Source organism: Linepithema humile, chromosome 2 (genome assembly GCF_040581485.1).
Source record: "Linepithema humile isolate Giens D197 chromosome 2, Lhum_UNIL_v1.0, whole genome shotgun sequence".
Taxonomy (NCBI): Eukaryota; Metazoa; Arthropoda; class Insecta; order Hymenoptera; family Formicidae; genus Linepithema; species Linepithema humile.
The window spans coordinates 9556175-9576880 of NC_090129.1; the positions used below are offsets into that span (position 1 = coordinate 9556175).

A 20706-nucleotide genomic window follows, 5' to 3' on the forward strand; every position below is an offset into this window, starting at 1 on the left:
TAATCGCGGCATATAAATTTCATTTTATATTTCACAATTGGTACATTGAGTCATAATTCCGTCGAGTTTCTGAATTAATTTCAAAGAAGAACTTTAAACTCAGCATTTAATCGCTAAAATTACTTGTGTTGAGTAAACATCTCATAATATATGTAATAATACATCCACGTCGATTACGCGATGTCTCGACCGAGGAAAGCCGGGTTTCATTTGGAGCATGCTCTGTGGAAGAGACAAACGTCAGCGGCGAACAGATCGATTATTCGCGTCCATGGAAACCACGGATGGACCAATGCGAAGAGGCTACTCTCCTTTTTGGACAGGCGCACCTGCCTTTGCCACCCACGCGGCCAGCCAATCGTGTCATAATTTATATTTGTTCATACTCGCAGCCTTTAAAATACGCCAAATGCGCTTTATTTTTACTTTTGCACAACTCTCTTCCCTTTATTAAACAGCTGCTTCAGCGTTTAATATTATAATTATGTCCCTGCTTTTAGTTTCGTCGATTAATCTTAGAACCGTCTGAAGAAATTTATATTTTTAAGAATCATAAAACAATAAATCGGCTGCATGAGTGCGCGCGAGTGTAGCCGATTTTCTTCAAAAGCTCGCTTTTCCGTTCGACATACAACTCTCCCGTGCAACTTCGTGCTTGCGTTCTGATGCTCTGGCGAATTCTACTCATTAACTATGTTGCACTGCCTGCAACTAAGCGCGCGCTTAAATTACTCCCCGCGAGTATCAGCCGTCAACGACGAGAACTTGGCTCGTTAATGCGGTCGGAAACGACGTAGACCAAGTTCCAAGTTCTACAACACCCTTACACGGATTAAGTAACGCTTCGTAGATGCACTCGGCGTGGATAGACGGTATTGTGCAACACGGTGATTGCGGCACGGTATACTCCTCGCAAATGACAGCGCGCACGCGATAATGCCCATACAATATGCACGCGATAATTATGTGATTTAATAACTGCGAGATATATGAACGGATAATACGAATAATTACTGGAGAAAATTGTATATTAAACCTTTTTGCGTCTGTTCCTTTTATAAATCATGCTACTGTGCGCGCTTTATAATTCCTCCAAGAAAATGTAATTTTTGCACATATTCATGTCGTAAGTATTGCGCATTGAAATTAAATAACAAATATTTACATCTCAGAATTCCGATCGTAATCTGTTTTCCAACGTGAAACGCAGTGACGTCTTTTTTTGGTTATAAAAAAGTGAAAATTTCTTTGTGAAAATAATTGTTATAGAAATTTTATATTACGTCGAAAGTGGAACATGAATAGAAACAGGATCCACATATCACGAAGATTGCTCTCTACTCTCAAGAACACTACATTGGTGGGAACACAATTGCTATTTCACATTTTGTTACGATAAATGTGTTTACATTTCTTGAATATTTATTTTGACCAATTCGTCTGATTTAAATTATATTGAAAATGCAAAAAAGCTTTCGAATCAAATTAGCTTATAATGTGTATCGCGAAGGTTCATGCTCACGACAGTAACGAGACGAAGTTATGTGATCCGTTTCGCTCGATTCTCGATCAATGGAGAACAACCAAGAGCGAGTTTTGCTGGATGGAAGTCCGCGCACCGCGCGACTATCAAAACAGAATCCGAACCAGTCAACTGCCACCGCTCAATGCCAAGTAACCATCAAAACACAATACGCAGAGAAAGAGAGAGAGAGAGAGAGAGAGAGAGAGAGAGAGAGAGAGAGATTTCCTTTTACAATATTTCCTCTTAAAATAATAAAAAGAAATTAAATTTTTCACGATAATAATCGTAATAATAATTTGTGTGTTATTCTATAATTTGTAAATTACAGAATTCAAAATTGTATAATAATATTGATAAATTGTAATATTTTTTTGTTATAAATCACAATTTTTAATAGTTTTAATCATTTTTGTGTATATAGAGTGAATTTTGGAGTGCGGTGCAACAGACCGCGCCCGACAATAGTGCGAGAGATGGTAGTGGACATGTCGAGAAGGAATCTGACGAGCACCTCGAGACTTTAAAGTTTTCGTTTCCCAAGAAGGTCAAGGCTCGCGAAGGAAGAAAAGCGCACGCCAGCAAGCGTAGAGTCACGTTCGCTGATCATTAAACTCGTTGGTGCGGCGAGCATTGCGTTACATTACATTAAAAACTACAGCACAAATGCAGATATTATATTACATCCATTCGACCGCTGTCCGATCAGATTTTTCTGCGTAATAAGATTTTTCAATCAAAGGCACGGGAGCGGATAATGCAGTTTCATCGTCAGAAAATTTTGTAACCGATATTTAGCAATGATATCCCCACTAATCATTAAAGAAATGACAAGAAATCGATCATTATCGCCGTTATTTATCACAATAATTATTTTGTATCCATTTCTTTAAATTTATATTTGAAATATTTAATGGAATCCTGTGGAATTTGAGGAAATACAAATACTGATGACCTCTTCAAATTATATTACTTCGCCAGCCCGTATGTTTTCATATCCGCGAGGCAAATCGATTTTCGATTGTCGAGCATAATATCGAAACGATCTGGTAAAGCTTCGGACTAATCTTGACATTTACAACAAAGTTTTCCAATATATTTCGAACCTTCAAAATTTTAAGTAGATCAAATTTTATATTATTTTAATTTAAAAAATTATCACATGTCTAAACAAGGATGAATGGATTCAGAATATGCGCATTGCAAGATTTATCACACATATTATCCGTTAAATCTTTGCAGGTATTTATAAAGTTTTGTCAACTATAAAAATTAAAGTTGTCATTTGATTGTACACAATATGATAAAAATATTGAAAGTTGAAATAATATGGTATTCTAAAAAAATTTCTGTGTGATTTTATTTTGATCTGTGTATTAAAAATTACATTTTCTCATAAATTGTGTATTAAAAATAATTAATATTATTTATAAAATCTTATATTTTTAAGATAAGCTTGCAGTTAAAATATTATATATAAAATTAAAATCGACAATATTTTAAATTAATAAGAATATAAAAATGTGAAATATGTTCTCTTATTATTTATAAATAATATTTTTATTTGTGATAAATTAGCATGAAACGCTCGCATCTACAAACACGGTTAAGCGTTGCTTTTGGAGCTTTCTCAACGCTTCTCGTAAAGAAGAAAATGCTTGTGAGACGAAGAAAATTAACTCATTAACAGTTTTCTACGATCCGGAATCCATCTCTACACCATGGATGACTTTACCTGTCATGATGACTTTAAATTTTCGAGTACCAATGACTTTCTCACTCTTGGAAATAAATACGAAACGTCTGGAAGCATTAAAGCCTCTTACGAAATATAATGACTTGTTATCGTTGCTAGATAAAAGCTCATCCAGAAACAAGTGCTGCACAACCCTTCCAAATGTTCTGACTGGTGATTTTGACTTTGTACGCGGCAATAATAAAGTGGCCATTGATAAAACTGATTATCGTGATCGCGTTTCAAAAATATTTTCCACACAAGAAAATGAAGCACCTATAATTGATCTTAAGATCGAACAAGCTCGGACTAACAATTCATCGGCTTGTATCACTGCGAAAAACATAAATAATTTCTCTCCTATAGAATCAAAATTTAAAAAAACTAACGAGCAACATTCAGAGGATCAATTTAAACCACAAGATAATCAATTTTCGCAAAGACAAAACTTGCCACAATCTTCAGAATTGCAATTTCGAAATGTAAAACGTCAAGATTTTCGTTACATCCCAAAAGATCTCTTTTTAAATACAATGAAGCAACGAAGTCAACAGCAAACAATTGTTTATTTCACAAGTTCGAGAAATCAAGGATCTCGAAAGCTTTCCTCGTGTCTGACTTCCATGCCGCGTCGTGTTTTTTCCACAAAAAGTTGCACCGTTATTCAGAAGTCCATTCGAATAACCTCGAGAAAGGATCTGAACGTATCGAGCATTCGACTGAAAAGCACGCGATCGCATTCAGGTGCATTAAAAATCCCAGGTAATAATTTTTGTTTAAATTAAACTGAATTCACTTATTATATCTATTCGATTTAACTAACACAAAAACGGAGAAGTTAGATATACGACAAATTAAAATGCAAAGTATATAATAATTTAACAAGAAAAACATTTTACATTTAACGCTTAATAAACGTCGATCGCAGACTGCGTGTCGCCGGCGAAACTGCAATCGTTTTCTCACGACGCTTCCAAGTCTGAAAAATTCGATGGCAATCATCGGCGAAGCGATTTGAAGACCACGGAACGCAACACGCGCTCTGAGGAAGCTAAAAATCGTTGCGAGGAATCGAATGTGAAGATCCACAAAAAAAATCGCTCACAACAGGAAGACACGCGCAATAAGAGAAACGTCTCGTCCCAAAGTGACATTTCTAAGAAGCAACGGAAGAATGAGTCCGAGTCCTGCGAACGTTACCTTTGTCCGGAGCTACAACGCAAGTTGAAGTGCCGGAAGGAGCAGCGTCCCGACGACAAAAACACTCATCAAAACTGTGACTCGAAAGGACGAGACGCGACGAAGAATCACGCGCGGCAATCGAAGGATTTTAAGTATTCACAAAAGCAGGATATCGGCAGGATATGTGTCAAACGTAATACGAAACGACATTATTGTTATATTATTACATATATAATGCTCCTTTAATATATTCAAACTTAATTTAATTTTTATACATGATACTATTTTAAATTAATATATTTGTAACATCCAAAGCAGTTAAAATTATTTTTTATTGTGTCATCATTATAATTTATTTAACATTTAGTAATAATTAATATTTTAATTTAATTTTTCCAGTTTCCTCATTTTCCATTTATTATTCATGACTTATATTTATTTTATTAGTCAATATTTCCTATAGTTTTTTTTCATTTACTCTTATATTTTTGATCTCTCAACCAGAACCGCAATTACAAACATGCGAACGACACAAAACTAGTGAAGAAGCGCGTGTAGTCTGCACGGATCCATCGAAAGGAAAGAATGACTGCAGTCGTGAAAAACACGAGATCCGCAAAAAAGAGCGACAAAAGTGTACTGAAAATAACCGAGGACAGTCTAAAAATCAAAAAAGAGATTTTTCTTACGATAAAAATAAAACAGACGGAAAACGACATTACTCGCAACAATCGATTTTCTCTGTCTCGGGAGATCATAGATCTTTCTCCACTTTGATTCCTGATATCGTTCTTGGCACGAACGGGGCAAGGAAAACGACACAGAAATTTTACGCCAGCTGTAGCAAGGACGAAAAGGATTTAAAACTGTCGTGCGAAAAACCAAAGAAAAAATGTGACACTGACAAAAAAGATGAAGCCAAGAAGAAATGCGTGAAAGATCCGCCTAAGTGTTTGACGAAAAAATCGATCGCCGATAAAAAGCAAACGTGTCTGTCTACGTCGAATGATAAAGACATGAAATTACACGAACCCACGCAAAAATCCCGTCATGAAGAATACTGTTCTAACAGAAAAAAAGCGATGAGAGTAAATGAAGGTAAATGAAGTCTGTGATAATTACGAGTTTTTAATTCTTTTTTTTTTTGGTTTATGCATATTGAATTGATTCTGAAATATTTTTATTCTTTGTTTCAGATAAAAAACCCAAAGAAGTACCGACGAAAAAACATCCGCCGTCCATCGCAAAAGGTAAATTCTATAAAGATGACAAATTCTTATTTTTCTCTTTATATTGTGATCCATATAAAAAGAGAGGCCTCATTGTACTAAATTTTTAATTAATTTTAATATTTTCTTATTTGTCACTGCAGATAAACAGCCCAAGATAGAGAAATCGATAAGGGAACAAATAGATCGCGAGTACAGAGAGATAGACGAATGTAAAAAAAGCGGCACAATAAAGAAAGACGACAAGAAGGACGACAAAGTCAAAAAAATGTCTACGGAATACAGATCGAGCGACTCGGATCGTGTGATTATACCATATGAACAACAGGAGAAAGATAATGAAAAGTTCACAATCATGCCTAATCAATCAATCGTCTGGAATTCTACAGGTGCCATACACAAATCGCTGCGCGGAATCCACGACGGAGTTTCAATTATTGCTAGGTCAGTATTTTGTCTTAAGTTTTATCTCTATCGCCAGCCTGCATATTTTCAAAATCTAGGAATTAATAAACAAATAAGATAAATAATATCCTCATTAAAATAACACTTCTGAATATGATTAATAATATCCTTCATCTCGCAATTTATAATTTTGCAACTTGTACGGCTGCGATTATTATTATCATAGTAATTGTTGCAATATTATATAACCACACTTGCGATCGATAATCGATTATTACTTGTAACGTTGAGCTGTTCCGTATGGCGTAATTACAGAGATGTCAGACTGTTCGACATGATGTTTGATCGATCGTTCTCTACCACGAAAGTGAATTATCAGGATGATTTTGCTATCGAGCAAACCGCAGGTCATAGTAAAATGGTTCAGCGCTGTTCTGCGAATAACAGCGAATTTATTCACGGGGATGAATTGCCAAGTTATATCGAGGTAGAGAATGACGAAGAAGAGGACGACGAGTACGACTGGGTCACAGGTCCGCCTATCCTCGGACTCGATTGAATCCAAAGTTAGAGTAAATATCTATTTAATATGCAAATATATATTAGAAAAGTCCGATTAGAAACGATTATTACTGACTTTGTCGAAATTGTTTTTGAAGAATCATAATATTTTTGAAGAATGTTTTGATGACTCGATAAATAATTTAGATGTAGTTTGTATGCACATGCGATGTAATTACATCTGTCTACGATTTCACACTATTCCCTTTTTAACAACTCCACCTTCAAAACGCTTGCATTCATCAGCTTGAAATATCGCGACATTTATAAGCGCATAATTTTCTCATATATAAACCTCTCGTATGAACATATGATACGCCTTAATAGAACGTAATAGGACATTCATACATGACCATATTTCACTTTCAACAAAAAGTATGAGACACATCCGATTATGCGTCGTCAATTATTCCCGGACACGGGTTAATCAGATTTCCATTAGTATACATAATGAGTATGCTGGAAGCCAGAAAGAGTGGAAGAAGAGTAAACACTTTACCATAAAGTATCAATATAATCTTCTACAAAAACCAATGAAAGGAGGATTAAGAAACGAAATGAAGATAACATCACTGTATGGCTAACGTGCAAGGAAGAGGAAATTCGTGATTTAAAAGCAACGATTTTGTAAAAATTAGATTTTATAATAAATCTAATTAAAAATAAGGATGCCACCATCGATGCTATCAATATTAGAAAAAGTAAAAAAAAGTTTAAAAATAAAATACAAAAATTGGAGGCAAAACATTTCAAAATAAATATCATGAAATGTTTGATAAATGATAATGTTGTACAAAAAATGTCGTGGATGGATCAAAGAAACGATGGCAATAATAGATACTTTACTTGCTAGTATTACATATATTAGAGTATGTAAATAGCATATAAAAATGCACGCTTTCGAGCGCAAAAAGATAATGCAAGATTGTTGATTTTCATTAGTACGTCAGACGATAAGTCAATTACTTTCCGATATGTTCACTTGGAGTCGATTATTCGGCGAAAGACGAGCGCGCGCGACGAGGACCTTACCGGGGGGATTTCGCTTGCTCCCGCGCCTTCGCGAGACGTCTTTGTAGCGTGACGGAGGCGTGAATGGCGATGGGCCAGGAGGCCCAATTACGAAGTTATTCAGTCCTCGCCACGGGGCACCGCGGTACCGCTTGTACGCACCTACCTGGCGCCTCTCCCTTCATCTCACGTAAGAATGAGGAGCGCGCGAGCGGGTTGAGGGAGGGGGGGGGGAGGGGGGAGAAAGCGGGACGTGGGGTGAAGAGAGCGTGAGGACGTCTCTGCGGGATTCCCGCCGCCACTTATGGGAATGTGATACGAGCTTTTCGTCGGATGCTCTCTTGCGTTTTCGCATTGTTACGCAACCGTCCTTCTCGCGTCCGCGTCACCCTCGTGCACCCCGACAAAGGGAATCAATGTCAATGCGCGCTGTCGTGCCGCAGTACACGTCCGAGGTGAAGGTGCGGGGAGCGAACGCCGAAATAATAATCGAGAGAGTGTAATAAGCGCGCAAACGCATTAACATAAACCTAATGAAACGTTATATTTGTCTAATGATTACGCGAGGTATTAAGAGTTTATTTTCTGAATCAATCAGTTTTTATTAAGAGAAAAATTGGATTTGGAATGCAAAATGGAGAATTGTAGCGGAGAGGTTATAATAGTGAAACTAGGCAGTAAAGAAGAGAAAAAGGAGGTAATAAAAAGGAAAAATAGGCTAAAAGGAGGACATATATTTATAGAAAATAATTTAACATGGGAGGAGAGGAAAATTCAAGAAAAGATTAATAAATGGGCAAAAAGGGAAGACATAAAGATAGGATTAGGTAAAGTGAGAGTTAAGGGCATTTGGAAATATTGGAATTAATCAATTTTTTTAAATTGCTGGTAACAAAATTTTTTACGTGACGTATCAAAATCATTTTTCAAATTTACTTTATCATTTTACGTATTTATTTTATTTGTGTGATTTCACTTAGGGTTTTTATCGCCAAATAAGTTGTAAGCGTACAATTTGCATAAAATTGCAATTGTTCTTGCGCGCAAGATCTATAAACTGTAATTTCGACTAGAATACGAGTTAACCGTAGTTCCTTCGATGAATTTCCTCGAGGACGGGAAAGCCGGAAGTCGTGCCGTAAGATTTATGCTCTTCCGAGAACGCGGCTCCGGCACTTATTCGATACTCACGCCCACGAGTGGCAGTAGATTACGCGGTGTTTTTGCATCGAAATGCGTCCTGTGTTCCATCGGGATTTATGAGTTATGCAAACAGCAAGGAAATCTCATCGAAGCTAAGGGCGCGGAATATGGCTCCGCCCTCTTCTAAGGCACTTCAACTGGTTTAACGCGGGTTCGTTTATTTATTTTTCAATTCTACTGCGATTTGACGTGATTCAATTTACGTGATGCAATTTGTGCTTTATCAAATCACGTAATATGCGTGGACTCGTCGATATCAATATCACTAACTTTACTATAATAATCATCAGTTTACTTCGCACGTCTAAACGATGTAGTTTTAGAAGAATATCAAGATCCCAATTGTCATGTCTTAATTAATTAATAAATAGTTAACGGTAAATAATGTTTTATTGTGCATAAATTTAATGCTCCTTTGTCCCTGGCAGTTGAGTGTTAGATGGAACGAAAGATCTCGAGAAGTCTTACATATTTTCATTCTTTAGATCTTACATCCTCCTACACATTAAGATTAGATATAGCCTAAAATCTTAAGATTTCTGGTAATCTATCTTATATAAGTATACTTCTAATTTTTTTTTATCTCTTAAAGTTAGTTTGATGTTTAACTTAGCTTGACGTATATCAATACTTTCAAAAAAATTGTCGTATATGTTAAACCTTTCAAAAAAACCTGTCATATATATTATCAAGAGATATATTAAAACCTTTCAAAATAAACTTGTATATATTAAAATTTTCAAAAAAGCTATTATATATACTTTCTACAAAAAAATATATCAGGAAATGGCACCAAGTGGAACTAAAGAACTATGAAAAAAGTTGTACACTATTTCTATAAAACTCTTCTATAAAATTCTATAAAATTAAAAAATTTTTTAATATATTTAAAAAATAAAAATATTTAATTAAAAAATAAAAAAATTAAAAAAATTTAATCAAAATAAAAAGATATTTATTAAAAACGCAAAAAAACTTGGCGCTGCTACACTACAAAGTATTATAAAACAATGAAATTAACATGTAGTTTACTGCAGCAGCGCCAAGTTTTTTTGCGTTTTTTAATAAATATCTTTTTATTTTGATTAAATTTTTTATATTTTTTCATTTTTTAATTAAATATTTTTATTTTTTAAATATATTAAAAAATTTTTTAATTTTATAGAGTTTTATAGAAATAGTGTACAACTTTTTTCATAGTTCTTTAGTCCCACTTGGTGCCATGTCCTGATATCATATTTTTTTGTAGAAAGTATATATAATAGCTTTTTTAAAAATTTTTATATATACAAGTTTTTTTTGAAAGGTTTTAATATATCTCTTGATAATATATATGACAGGTTTTTTTGAAAGGTTTAATATATACGACAATTTTTTTGAAAGATAAAACAATACGGTTTTGTTTTAGTTGTGACAAGAGCGTTTACTTGGCGCCTTTTTTTTTACCTTTTTTTAAAAAAGGTAATTTTTTGATAGATTGTATCATTTCATTTTTTTTAATCTAATCCTGGAATAGCGTACAAACTGCGACTGCTCTCATAAAAGTATTATATACATATAAAGCAAGATAAAAATTATAATTTTTTGCTTCTTACTATAAAAAGACAATCTCGTTGATCAATCAAAACTTGATAAAACATATGTAGCCTGCCTTTTTTACTTCTTTCTCACCAACATTGTTGAAATGTTATCCTCTCTATATAAAAAATAAAGATTATCTATATAACATCCATGTAAAAGCAAAAAAAAAATAGATATAGTTATTCATACAACTACGCATACCCATCTTTCTTATTGAATAGAGCTCTGTCATATATACTTTAACCAACCAAGGAAATAAAATCACACCTCGATAACCAAAAACTCTGTGTAAAATCAACAACACATATATATACACTTATTTCACTTAATATGAATTTCTAACAAATTTGGTCACTCGCACTACACTGCTCTGGATAAGCAGTCTTAAGTGTGCATAGTGCGAGTGGCGAAATTTGTTAGACCGAATTCACTATTATTACTTTTTTTTTATTTTAACACTTTCAATATACCAACATTATTGTATACTTCTAGATATATACTTCTAGAGCATCGCGTGCAGGCGACATACGAGCGCAATGGGTTAAATGTTCCGGCGGGACGAAGCAAGGTGTACTTTTTTATACCTGTGGGGGGGCCTCGCAGAAGGGGCCCGCCCACATCGCAGCGTGAGGGGGCCTTCCCGCTTCCTCTCGGCCGCCGAAATCTCCGATCTGTCGGGTTCGATAAGACCGCCGACCGGATATTTATTATTTGTAATTTACATGACGAGGTACGCCTCGTTAAATCGTTAAGTCAGGGGCTAGAAAGCAAATTTTCACGCACGGCAGGCGAAATTTACGTGTAATATCCGCTTGGATTAATGCTGGTTAAACGAATTTAGAGATTTGGCATGCAATATGATAATCTGTACATTTCTATTTATTTAATAAAATAGTTATTTAAATTCCTTGTGAAGAAAACAGGAGAGAGAAAGAGAAAAATATTCTATAATAGTAAAATAAAGATATATGTGCAAGCGTGTAATAAAATCAGCACTGAAAGAGAGACTCTGAATGCACACTAAAAAAAAAATACCTTCGCCCAGTCATTAGAAATGTATAAATGCTAATAGATTTTCACTTTTCAGAGAGTGTGAGAAAATCTCGAAGAAGCGTGTTCGAGTATTCGCTGACGCAGGGAGAAAGGATAAAAAAAAATCCAGATGAAGCAGGATAGGAGCAAAACGAGAGAGGGACAGAGACGCGCTGTCTGGCCACTCTATAATTTGTCGGGGTGAGTTACCGCCCTTGTCTTTGCTTAACGCTGGCCGTTCGTTCGTTCGGTTCTCTCTCTCGCCGGTGATGCTATCGGCGCATACCTCGCTAGACAGGTGGCCACCCCGTGACACCCACACACGCGCGATGCGTCCGAGCGCGAGGATGCATCGGTCAGAATTCGGCGCTCTTTATTCCGCGCGCACGACGAACGGCGAGTGATGCGCTAACGCAGATAAAGCTCACTCCGCTCCATCCGCGTCGCGTTGTCATGTATATATTATGTAATGCGCGCGGCGTATACCGATTGCAGACATGCCTTTGAAAAATCTGCAAAGCGAGCGTGACTCGTAATTTGCAATGCTTGCATGATCCACAGTCATACTTGCCAAATAAATTTACATATTTCTTATTCCAATAAAATGTTAGGCGATCCCGATATGTATTTACGATACATAAAAAGAAATCTACAATCGGAAGATAAACAGCGTATATTCCGAAAGATCTCAGAAAAATGATTTGTGAAAGAAGAAGCATATATATTGTAATTTAGGGCCAGTGACTTGAAGATAATACCATTCTTTGAGAAGACAACAAACGATAACAGCATACTATTATTTCTTCCTCTTTTAGAAAGAGGAATCTTTTATTAAGTTACAAGATGATGTGTGTGTGTGTGTGTGTGTGTGCGCTTCGCGGGAGAGTTTCCATTTCAAGTTAGCGCGATGCCTGTCGCGTCTGCGTTCGATCGCCAGGCGATAGAGTTAAGATCGAGGGTTCGAGCACGGTAGTTCGCACCCGGTGGAAACCGTCTGTGTGGTCTGCATGGGTTCCTACCATCCGTTTCGAGCCCCCTTCCCCCCGCCGCCCTTCTCTCTCTCTTCCGAGCGCTTCGCCAACGATGACGTTAGTAACACGATATCTGCCCCATCCGCGGCCCGCAGACGGCTTCCATACAGATGTTCCAAAGGGAATAGGACCGAGGTGGCGTACCATTATCCGTTTATGGAACCACGGTGACGCCCAGTGCCGATAACGGTAATCAGTTTTGCGGTACGCGCGACGAATCGGCGACGATTCGATGCATCGCTCGCGCGAGTGCGTGCCGACCGGTTGCACCCGACGTGAGATCACGTTAACCCACGTCGGCTTTAGATGACTGAATGTGAAACTAAACAAACAATTTTTTCCAGCGCTTTTTAAATGCTGCGATGCGAATTATAACTTTTCAATATTTTCTTAAATATTATATAACGCAAATCACACGGAGCAGCTTATTGCTGCGATCGAATCGTATTGTTGCAATTTTTTCTCGCAAAGAATACTGTTTGCGAAAGACACAGGAGCTAATAACTTCCTGCTTCCGACTGTCATTGACACCTACACATTTCCGACAATCACGTTTTACGCGCGCGACACACATAGGAAAGCTGCACTCGCTCGTCATCGATCGTCTCGACGATAACGCGAGACGGTCGTTTCGAGAGGACATTAGACATTCGAGCGCAGGCCGGCTGGAATTTCAAAGAACGCTCGCGATTCTTGGTAGCGTCGGGCAGAAGCCACGTGAGAGTGAGAGGGCGCGGGAGGAAGGCGGTGGAGAAAGGTGGAAGAAGGCGAGGGGGAGGGAGGCCAGACGGCAGACAAATGAGTCGGGCCGCGAGACTCTGCGACTCGTTTAATCAAAGTTTGGGATGCGTGCCGCTCGGTCCCGAAGCTAACTACGTCCGATCATGCTACGAAGCGAGCGTCAGCCTCGCTATACTGCCTCGTGCCAGACACTCGCGAACGTTACCGTGCTACCTACGACGCTACCTTCGGATTTCCTTCCCGGAACTTCCCATTCTAAGCCCCTCCGCGATGTTGTTGACTTTTGTCTCCCAGCGGGAGCTACAAAAAAAAAAAAAAAAAGAGCCACAAAGTTTCCAACTTTGCAGTCTTCCCCGACTCGGTATGTTTCTCGGAAATGTTTTTGGCAACTATTGCTTATTATATTTTGCAAATTTCGACTGCGATAAATAAATTCTTAATCTATGGACAACGATGTGCTATCGTTATAATTAAGTCCTGTTAAATTGGATTTTACAAGTTTATCTTGCGTGTAACGATGTTAGATATCAAGCCCCGTAATCGAGGGTAAGCGCCACCGGAACTCCCCCCGACGAGTGTGGAAAAAAGGACACGTAGGGCCAGCGTGTATACGACGCGTCTACCGACGATAAACGTCCCGAAGTCGGGTGACGGGCGAACACGTGAGGATGCACCACACGCGTGTTTCGTGGGGGCGAGACATAAAGTAGGTGGATATGGCTGTCCCGGGCGTGCAGGCACCTCGTAGATAAGCAATTACGATGGAATCCGCAGATAAGACGACAAATTCGAATTCCGAGATTCGGGGTCCCGATACGATCGACACGAAACGTGTCCCTCGTCGTCCCCTTTCTCTCTTTTTCTTCTCTCTTTCTCTCTCTTTCTTACACAAGATTCCACGAGGACTTTCAGCTGGTTGCGTTTCGCAAACGCGTAATTGCCGAGCGATAAATCGCAAACGAATAGCTGATATCGTTGATGGTATTTTTCGAGTCGGGAAAAATTTAGATGCCAGATTGTCAAAAAATTAATATTGTAATACAAAAGATCGGAAAGATACCAATATCATTTAAAAAACCTTAAAAATGTAGAATTGAAGAAATTTGGATACAGAGATACAATAAATTTCAAATTGCAGGTCTATAAAGTTTTTATCGCTGCATATAATATTAATACGTATATATTTTTTAATATAATTATAATTTTTTACATTCTCTCAGTTTCACCAAGAGTCACGAATTTAGGTCATTTATGACATTCGAGCTTTCAAACTCTCGGGTTACCCGAATTGCTTGTAAAAACTAAAAATAAAAAAAACACCGCGAAAACGCAGCAATTTGCCAGAAAAGGTGACGCTGCGCGGAAAATCGGCTTGCGTGATTTTCCCGATCGCATCGCGTCGTTTGTTTTCGGCAAGCGTAAACGGTGTTGTTCTCGGCGATGCGATTTTCGTAAACTACATCGAGTGCGACATGTCGCTCGAAATGTCAATCACGCACACGCGTTTGTCGTTGTTACGATAGCGCGCGTTAGTCGATTTCGTCTACGCTCTCTGCTATCCGAAACTGATAATAGGCGTTGCTCCGTGGGTAATGCGATACGTTTGTGCATCGCGCGTACGAACGTGCATGCGTGTGCACATATGCGCGCGCGCGCGCTGCGCCAACCAACGCGCGTATTTAGTCAGAAGATCAAACTCAAACTACTTTGCCATTATTTCAACTTTTAACGATGCAACGTGGGGTGTTTGTCCCGCTCGCGCTAGGCACACGCATAATACAATGTGTATATAATGTTTCAGGTGACAATAATTATACGGTGCGCGCCGAATTACAATTATACGCCGAATATGAAACATGAACGCGTAATAGACTCGATTTAATTATGATTCTGTAGCGTTGTTAAGTTTTTGAAATTACATTTATCATATTTATATATATATACACATATACATATATATAAATATATATACTATATGTATATACATATATATCAGTCCTCTCGCGCAAACGCATCAAGAAACTGGATAATCAAATAATTTTTTTTTATCAAGCGCATAATTTTGGACACGGTGATGGTTGAGTAGATTTTTGTGAAGAGCGTAGTCGAATTGCGATGACAAGCAGTTTCGTTGAAATAAAGTTTGTTTAAAGTTAACTAGAGAAAGAACGTAAGCAAAGCTTATTTCTCCATAAATTACTTTACTAAAATTTAATATTTAGTAAAATTAAATCTCTCTTTTTCGAGATATAAAATCACGTCATTAAATATCAACGATATTCATGTAAAATTGGTAGAAAATTAAACGTTACGATTCTCCACGTTACCTTGACTAATACCTGCGCATGCAATTTTTTTCTTACAGCGATTGCGTATTCGCGCGCAACAAGCTACTTAAACCAGCCCGGTTTAAAGAAGGCTGGCCCGTTAGCGGGACACCCCGTGGAGGAAAAATGTGCCGATACAGTTCCCGACGGACGGTAGGTTAAGTAAGAGAGTTGCCACATAGGGGCTCGCGGTGGTAATTCAATCCCCTTGGACGTAGGTAGGTGCGTACTTACGTGCGGGCGTGTATGTAAGACCGGCCACACACCGGTGTAAAAGGACGAGGACAGCGAGAGGATGGAGGGAAGTCGCGACGTCGTGCGGTGATCTAAAACGAAGCAGGATGGATGCCGAGGAGGTTAATTGGAAACGAGAAGGGGGGATTTGTGTGGATTGTTGATCCGATAGCCGACAAGCTGATGCAAATAACAGTGCCGGTTGCGGCAATCGTTACGAACGTCGTGCGAACGATTCTCGAACAAATCGTTTCCTTTCTACTTTAAAATTAAATTGCAAAACGATTACACTTTGTCTTTTCAATATAATAAATCAGTCGAAATAATCGAGACGAAGTAAAAAAAGAGATAGTTTTGGTATCTCAATATTAAGAATTTTTGTCAGTTGTATTCTGTACAACTCATTGACGATAAATTCACATATTTCTAACAAGAATCTAAATCAAGGTATAGATTTATCGCTGAATAAATATTGATTACTGAAACTCGTTGACGTTGCGTAAAAGAAGATTGTTCCCAAAACTCGGAATATTGATGCGTCAAGAAATGAATGGAGAATCGGCGAGAGAAGGAGGACTAAGAAACAAGCACACCTTGCTCTAATTAAAAGAAAAAAAAGAAGGAGAGCGAGCGTAACGTCGGGCGAGGGGAAGAGGAAGGAGAGCTTGTGCGGAAAGACAAAGGGGTTAAAGAGAGGGAGGGAGGGGAAAGATCGAAGAGGAATACGAAGGAAGCTTGCCTTGCATGGCGGCCTCGAGTACCGACCGACTCCCACCGACTGCCTGCACCATCGCCATCGTCTCCACCTTCTTCGCCCCACCTCCTGCCTACCTATCCGCGCCGCGTATCCTGCACCTTCAGGGTGGCGTCACGCTCAAGACGCTTCCGGTGTTAAATTACCCTGTACTCTCTCTCTCTCTCTCACTTGTTTTTCTACCCCTCCCCGGTCACATCCCTCCAACGTTTTTACGATCCTCTCCGCTTTATTCTCTCGCACGGTAGGATTATCATACGCGAAAAGTGTGCGGCTTCTGAAATTTGCGCGACGACAGATCGGACCTTCCGTTCAGAAGAATTATCCCCGCCGTAATGGAATTTTGGGGAGAAAAGAATTTTTGAGTAATTGGGAAACGCGAGGAATAATCGAAGATTTCATTGCAGAAGTGAAATGAGATAATAATTTGTAAGGTCTATTTTAGATTTCTTCTTATTTGACACGGAGCTTATAAATTATGGTTCGCATTTTATTCCGCGCTCCTTTAATCTGCAGCTGCCGCGATAACGATTATCGCCAGGTCAAGTGGTACTAAATTAATTTTAATACCACATAAATTTATTATGTTAATTGTGTTAAGATGACATTTCTAATAAGTGTCACATATATTTAATGTATCTATCTAAGCTAAGCACAGAAAATTGGAAATAGCGAAATTCGGTATAGAATATTAAATATCTCAAACGATAGGAACGTTTATCTTCGATGAACGATGTCTATCGTTGCCTGGTTACAGTGTCGTAAGTTTATTTCTGTCTGAATTTTCATCGGCATTTATGTACCGAATGCAAAATACACATATATATAATTCTCCGAACTATTCGTGCGCGATCTATCGCAACCTAACAAGTATCCTCGCCGGATCGTTTCGGCTCTTCACGGTATTCCTGCCCTTGACTTATCGATTCGCGCACACGGCCCTTTTATAATTACTTCAGTAGATAATTAAAACGGTCCCTCGGCGCTGCACCGCGCGCGCTTCGTGCCCCCTCGCACGTCGGAGGGTGTATAATCGATACCGACATCGAGGGGTGTCCATAACGGGAAACACCCACCCTTTCCGACAATACGCCGCGTATCGTCCCCTAAATATATACATACATCTTCCTTCCGTAAACAATTACGGGGGCAACCTAGATACGCCGCGATGATTTTCATCGAAATGAACGCGCGCACACACTCGCATCCATCGACAATTAATTATAACATAATCGTTATTGTTGCAAATTGGGCTTAATTATAACGCAATAATAGACGAGAGATTGTTATTTCGATTAACGAGATACGAATGCATTTGATCCGTTAAATTTTTTCCCGTATATTTAATCTTGCCTTTAATTATGAAAAATTCTAAAGTTGTAAGAGATCTTAAATTGATGCTTTTCTTGTGTTACCGATATCCGTCTCTGAGACAGGATCGAAAGTAATAGCAAGCAATAGCGCTGGACTGCTTGAAATTATTAATTTTGAGAAATCCTCGATATATGTGCGAGTAAAAAAATATTTAAAAAAAAAAAAAAAACTGATGATGCGCGTTATCGCAAAATTATTCCACGGGTCACCTGGGCGAAATTCGAGGTCTGAAGCTTAAGTTTCATCAGTTTTCACACAGATGCGCACTTTGGGCAAAAAGCGAAGCATGTCAAAAATCGGTGTCGAGAGCGTCGGACGGTAGACGTGAAGACACACGAACGGACGGACGGATGGACGGACGGACGGACGGACGGACCGACGGACGGATGGACGATGTCGATGGTGGCAAACTCGCGGAGGCACCGAGGAAGATGAGGTCGGAGGTAACCTGACACCCAGCCGCAGCGTCGGTAACGTGAGAGCCCCTTTACCCACCTCCGTCCCTCTTTCTACCACCTCCTTCACCAACCGGCTCGCCCTCCCGTGGACTCATCCGCGAATCCACCGGAGTGCTCGCAGAGACAAATCTCCTTTTCTTCGTCGCGCCTCTACCCGACTACGGGGAAAGGAGCGCGTAGCTGGCGTGAGCTACGACACGGAGGAGGACTCAATTATGTTCGCGAGGTGAGCAGCGTCGCGTCGCGTTGCGTTGCGTCGCGTCGCGTCGGCGCGACGCAGTGCACTTTTCGCGAATTACAGTCTCCGTTCTCGTTAAGATCCTCGCGCCTTGAAAAGAGTATGGACCGACCTGACAAAGATGACTTTACATATCCAAAATTGCTCTCCGGCTTTATAAAATTATTATTATATCCATAAATGAATATTACATACAATAGTAGCATCTGCCTCCTTTCGCGTATATAATTTCTCACGGTAATATTGAAATAATAATACATTTAGAGGTTGAAAAAAATTTTTTGGTTACTTTTGCGAACCCTATCGTATACGATTGTCTATAGATTACCCGAAAATATTACACATTATACACACCGTCTATTTCTCTCGAAGTAAAAGAGCGTGCAACAACACCTATCTGCAATCACGGATGAATCTTCGAGGAAATCATACGATGGATTAGCCGGCCGTCGCTGTTTATCAGGCTGTCGCGCGTCGGCGAGCAGAAACGACCATGATCGACAAGCTTTCTCCAAACCTATTATCGGCCCGTCGCCTCTGGCCACGTGTTGATCCACGTGTATATACGGACGATACGCGTGTACCATATTTCCATAGATCATGCCGCGCTGGAGGTCGTAGAAGGGTGGTAAATAGGCGAGGGTGTCGCGTAACGAGATCATGGCACACCGAGGAAATATCTCCTGCAAGAGATAATCTTCTCACACCACCCGTAATCTTCCCCGGTTTGCCGTCTCGTTACAATAAATATTATGACTTCCTTTTACATGAAGTTGAAACAAGAATTTCAATTGTGATAAAATACGCGAATGTCGATAATAAAATACTAAAATTAGTTCGTAAGAAAAATATTTATAACATTTTTTGGACTCATACGTACACACGGACAAAATTGAGTAGACACCCGTCTATTTTACAAAAAGTATTGTAATTTAATCAATTTTTCTAATCAACTTCTTGTTTTTTTACTTTTTATCACAGTTTGCATTATCATCAACAAAATTTGGTTAGTAGTTTTATAGAATAATGTGATTTATCTTAAATAAAGATTATTACAAATTAAAATAGAACAAAACAGTGTGGACAAAATTGAGTAGACACTGCTTAAAGACTGAAATCAAGGTCATAAATGTTCATTGTTTACATTCTATAATCTGGAATGTTTTGAATTTCGGTTAGTACTGTAAGCTTATAGAAGATGCCGATAGTTATGATCTTTCCGTCAAAGGCTTCCGCTAACGTATTTCCGACTCGCGTACAATATTGTTTTTTATTTTTGATTGGTTCCGACAAACAAGGCATCAGCGCGATACGCATGTAGTCGATCTTTTAATCTAATACCGACTTACCTTTCATCTTCCGACAATTTGGAGTATATAAGGAGGTAGCCCGTTTCATAAGAAGTCAGTCAGTCAGTCAGTCACCGTTAAGTTAAGTCGCGACAGTAGGCTATCAGTAGACTTGTATGTATTGTGAGATTATTTTAATAAAGAGTGTTCGTTAAATGTAATTGCCACCCGCCATCCTTACAGTACTGATATCTCGTTCCACTGACATCAACGTATTTTCAAAAATTCTTCATTTAATTTGAAAATGGAAAACCGGAAAGAAATTTCGTTACAAATCCGAAAATTAATCATTTGCGATTGTCAAGAAGGCCTCAGTTATAGAAACATTGCTAAGAAATACCGTATTTCAAAAAGTGTCACACTTTTCCTCAACCAACTGTCACACGTCGTGAAATAATTGAGAGACTGAATTTAAATGTATCAGAAAAGACGGTGTCTCGTAGATTGAAAGATGCAAATTTGCACAGTCGCATACCGTTGCGAAAACCATTCATTACTGACTTGAATAAGCGCAAATGTTTAAACTTTGCCAAAAAATACATTAATATGCCTGTTTCGTTCTGGAGAAAAGTTGTGTGGAGTGATGAGAGTAAATTTGAATTGTTTGGCAAGAAAAAAAGACAAAGAGTTTGGAGAAAATCAAATGAAGCACTCAAACAAAAATTCATCTCGCAAACTGTAAAATATGGAAAAGGTTCCATTATGATGTGGGGCTGCTTCTCTTGATCCAAAGTTGGAA

The 20706-nt window shown here is 38.5% G+C and overlaps 1 protein-coding gene across 4 annotated transcripts; it reads left to right on the forward strand.

The window, feature by feature from the left end:
* Positions 1-1157: 1157 nt before the first annotated feature.
* LOC105679948 (cylicin-2-like) lies at positions 1158-20050 on the forward strand. 4 transcript variants are annotated; one of them, XM_067349874.1, is made up of 12 exons: positions 1158-1360; positions 1511-1674; positions 1947-2764; positions 3101-4019; positions 4186-4632; positions 4944-5537; positions 5636-5689; positions 5812-6112; positions 6389-6645; positions 11517-11662; positions 15599-15713; positions 15779-20050. In XM_067349874.1, the coding sequence occupies exons 3-9, from the start codon at positions 2699-2701 to the stop codon at positions 6630-6632; spliced, it is 2625 nt and encodes an 874-aa protein (XP_067205975.1). In that variant the 5' UTR covers positions 1158-1360; positions 1511-1674; positions 1947-2698; the 3' UTR covers positions 6633-6645; positions 11517-11662; positions 15599-15713; positions 15779-20050. The 4 variants fall into 4 exon arrangements, with proteins under 4 accessions (XP_067205975.1, XP_067205977.1, XP_067205976.1 ...); XM_067349876.1 differs by having other exon boundaries at positions 1158-1674; XM_067349875.1 differs by lacking the exons at positions 15599-15713; positions 15779-20050 and having other exon boundaries at positions 11517-15558.
* The last annotated feature ends 656 nt before the right edge of the window (positions 20051-20706 follow it).

What these genes read in the sequence shown, in the direction of transcription:
- LOC105679948 (XM_067349876.1), top strand. Translation starts at nt 2,699, where the DNA reads ATGAATGGATTCAGAATATGCGCATTGCAAGATTTATCACACATATTA. An exon ending in AGGTGCATTAAAAATCCCAG is followed by an intron (nt 4,020 to 4,185) that starts GTAATAATTTTT and finishes CGTCGATCGCAG; the next exon opens with ACTGCGTGTCGCCGGCGAAA. An exon ending in AGCGATGAGAGTAAATGAAG is followed by an intron (nt 5,538 to 5,635) that starts GTAAATGAAGTC and finishes TCTTTGTTTCAG; the next exon opens with ATAAAAAACCCAAAGAAGTA.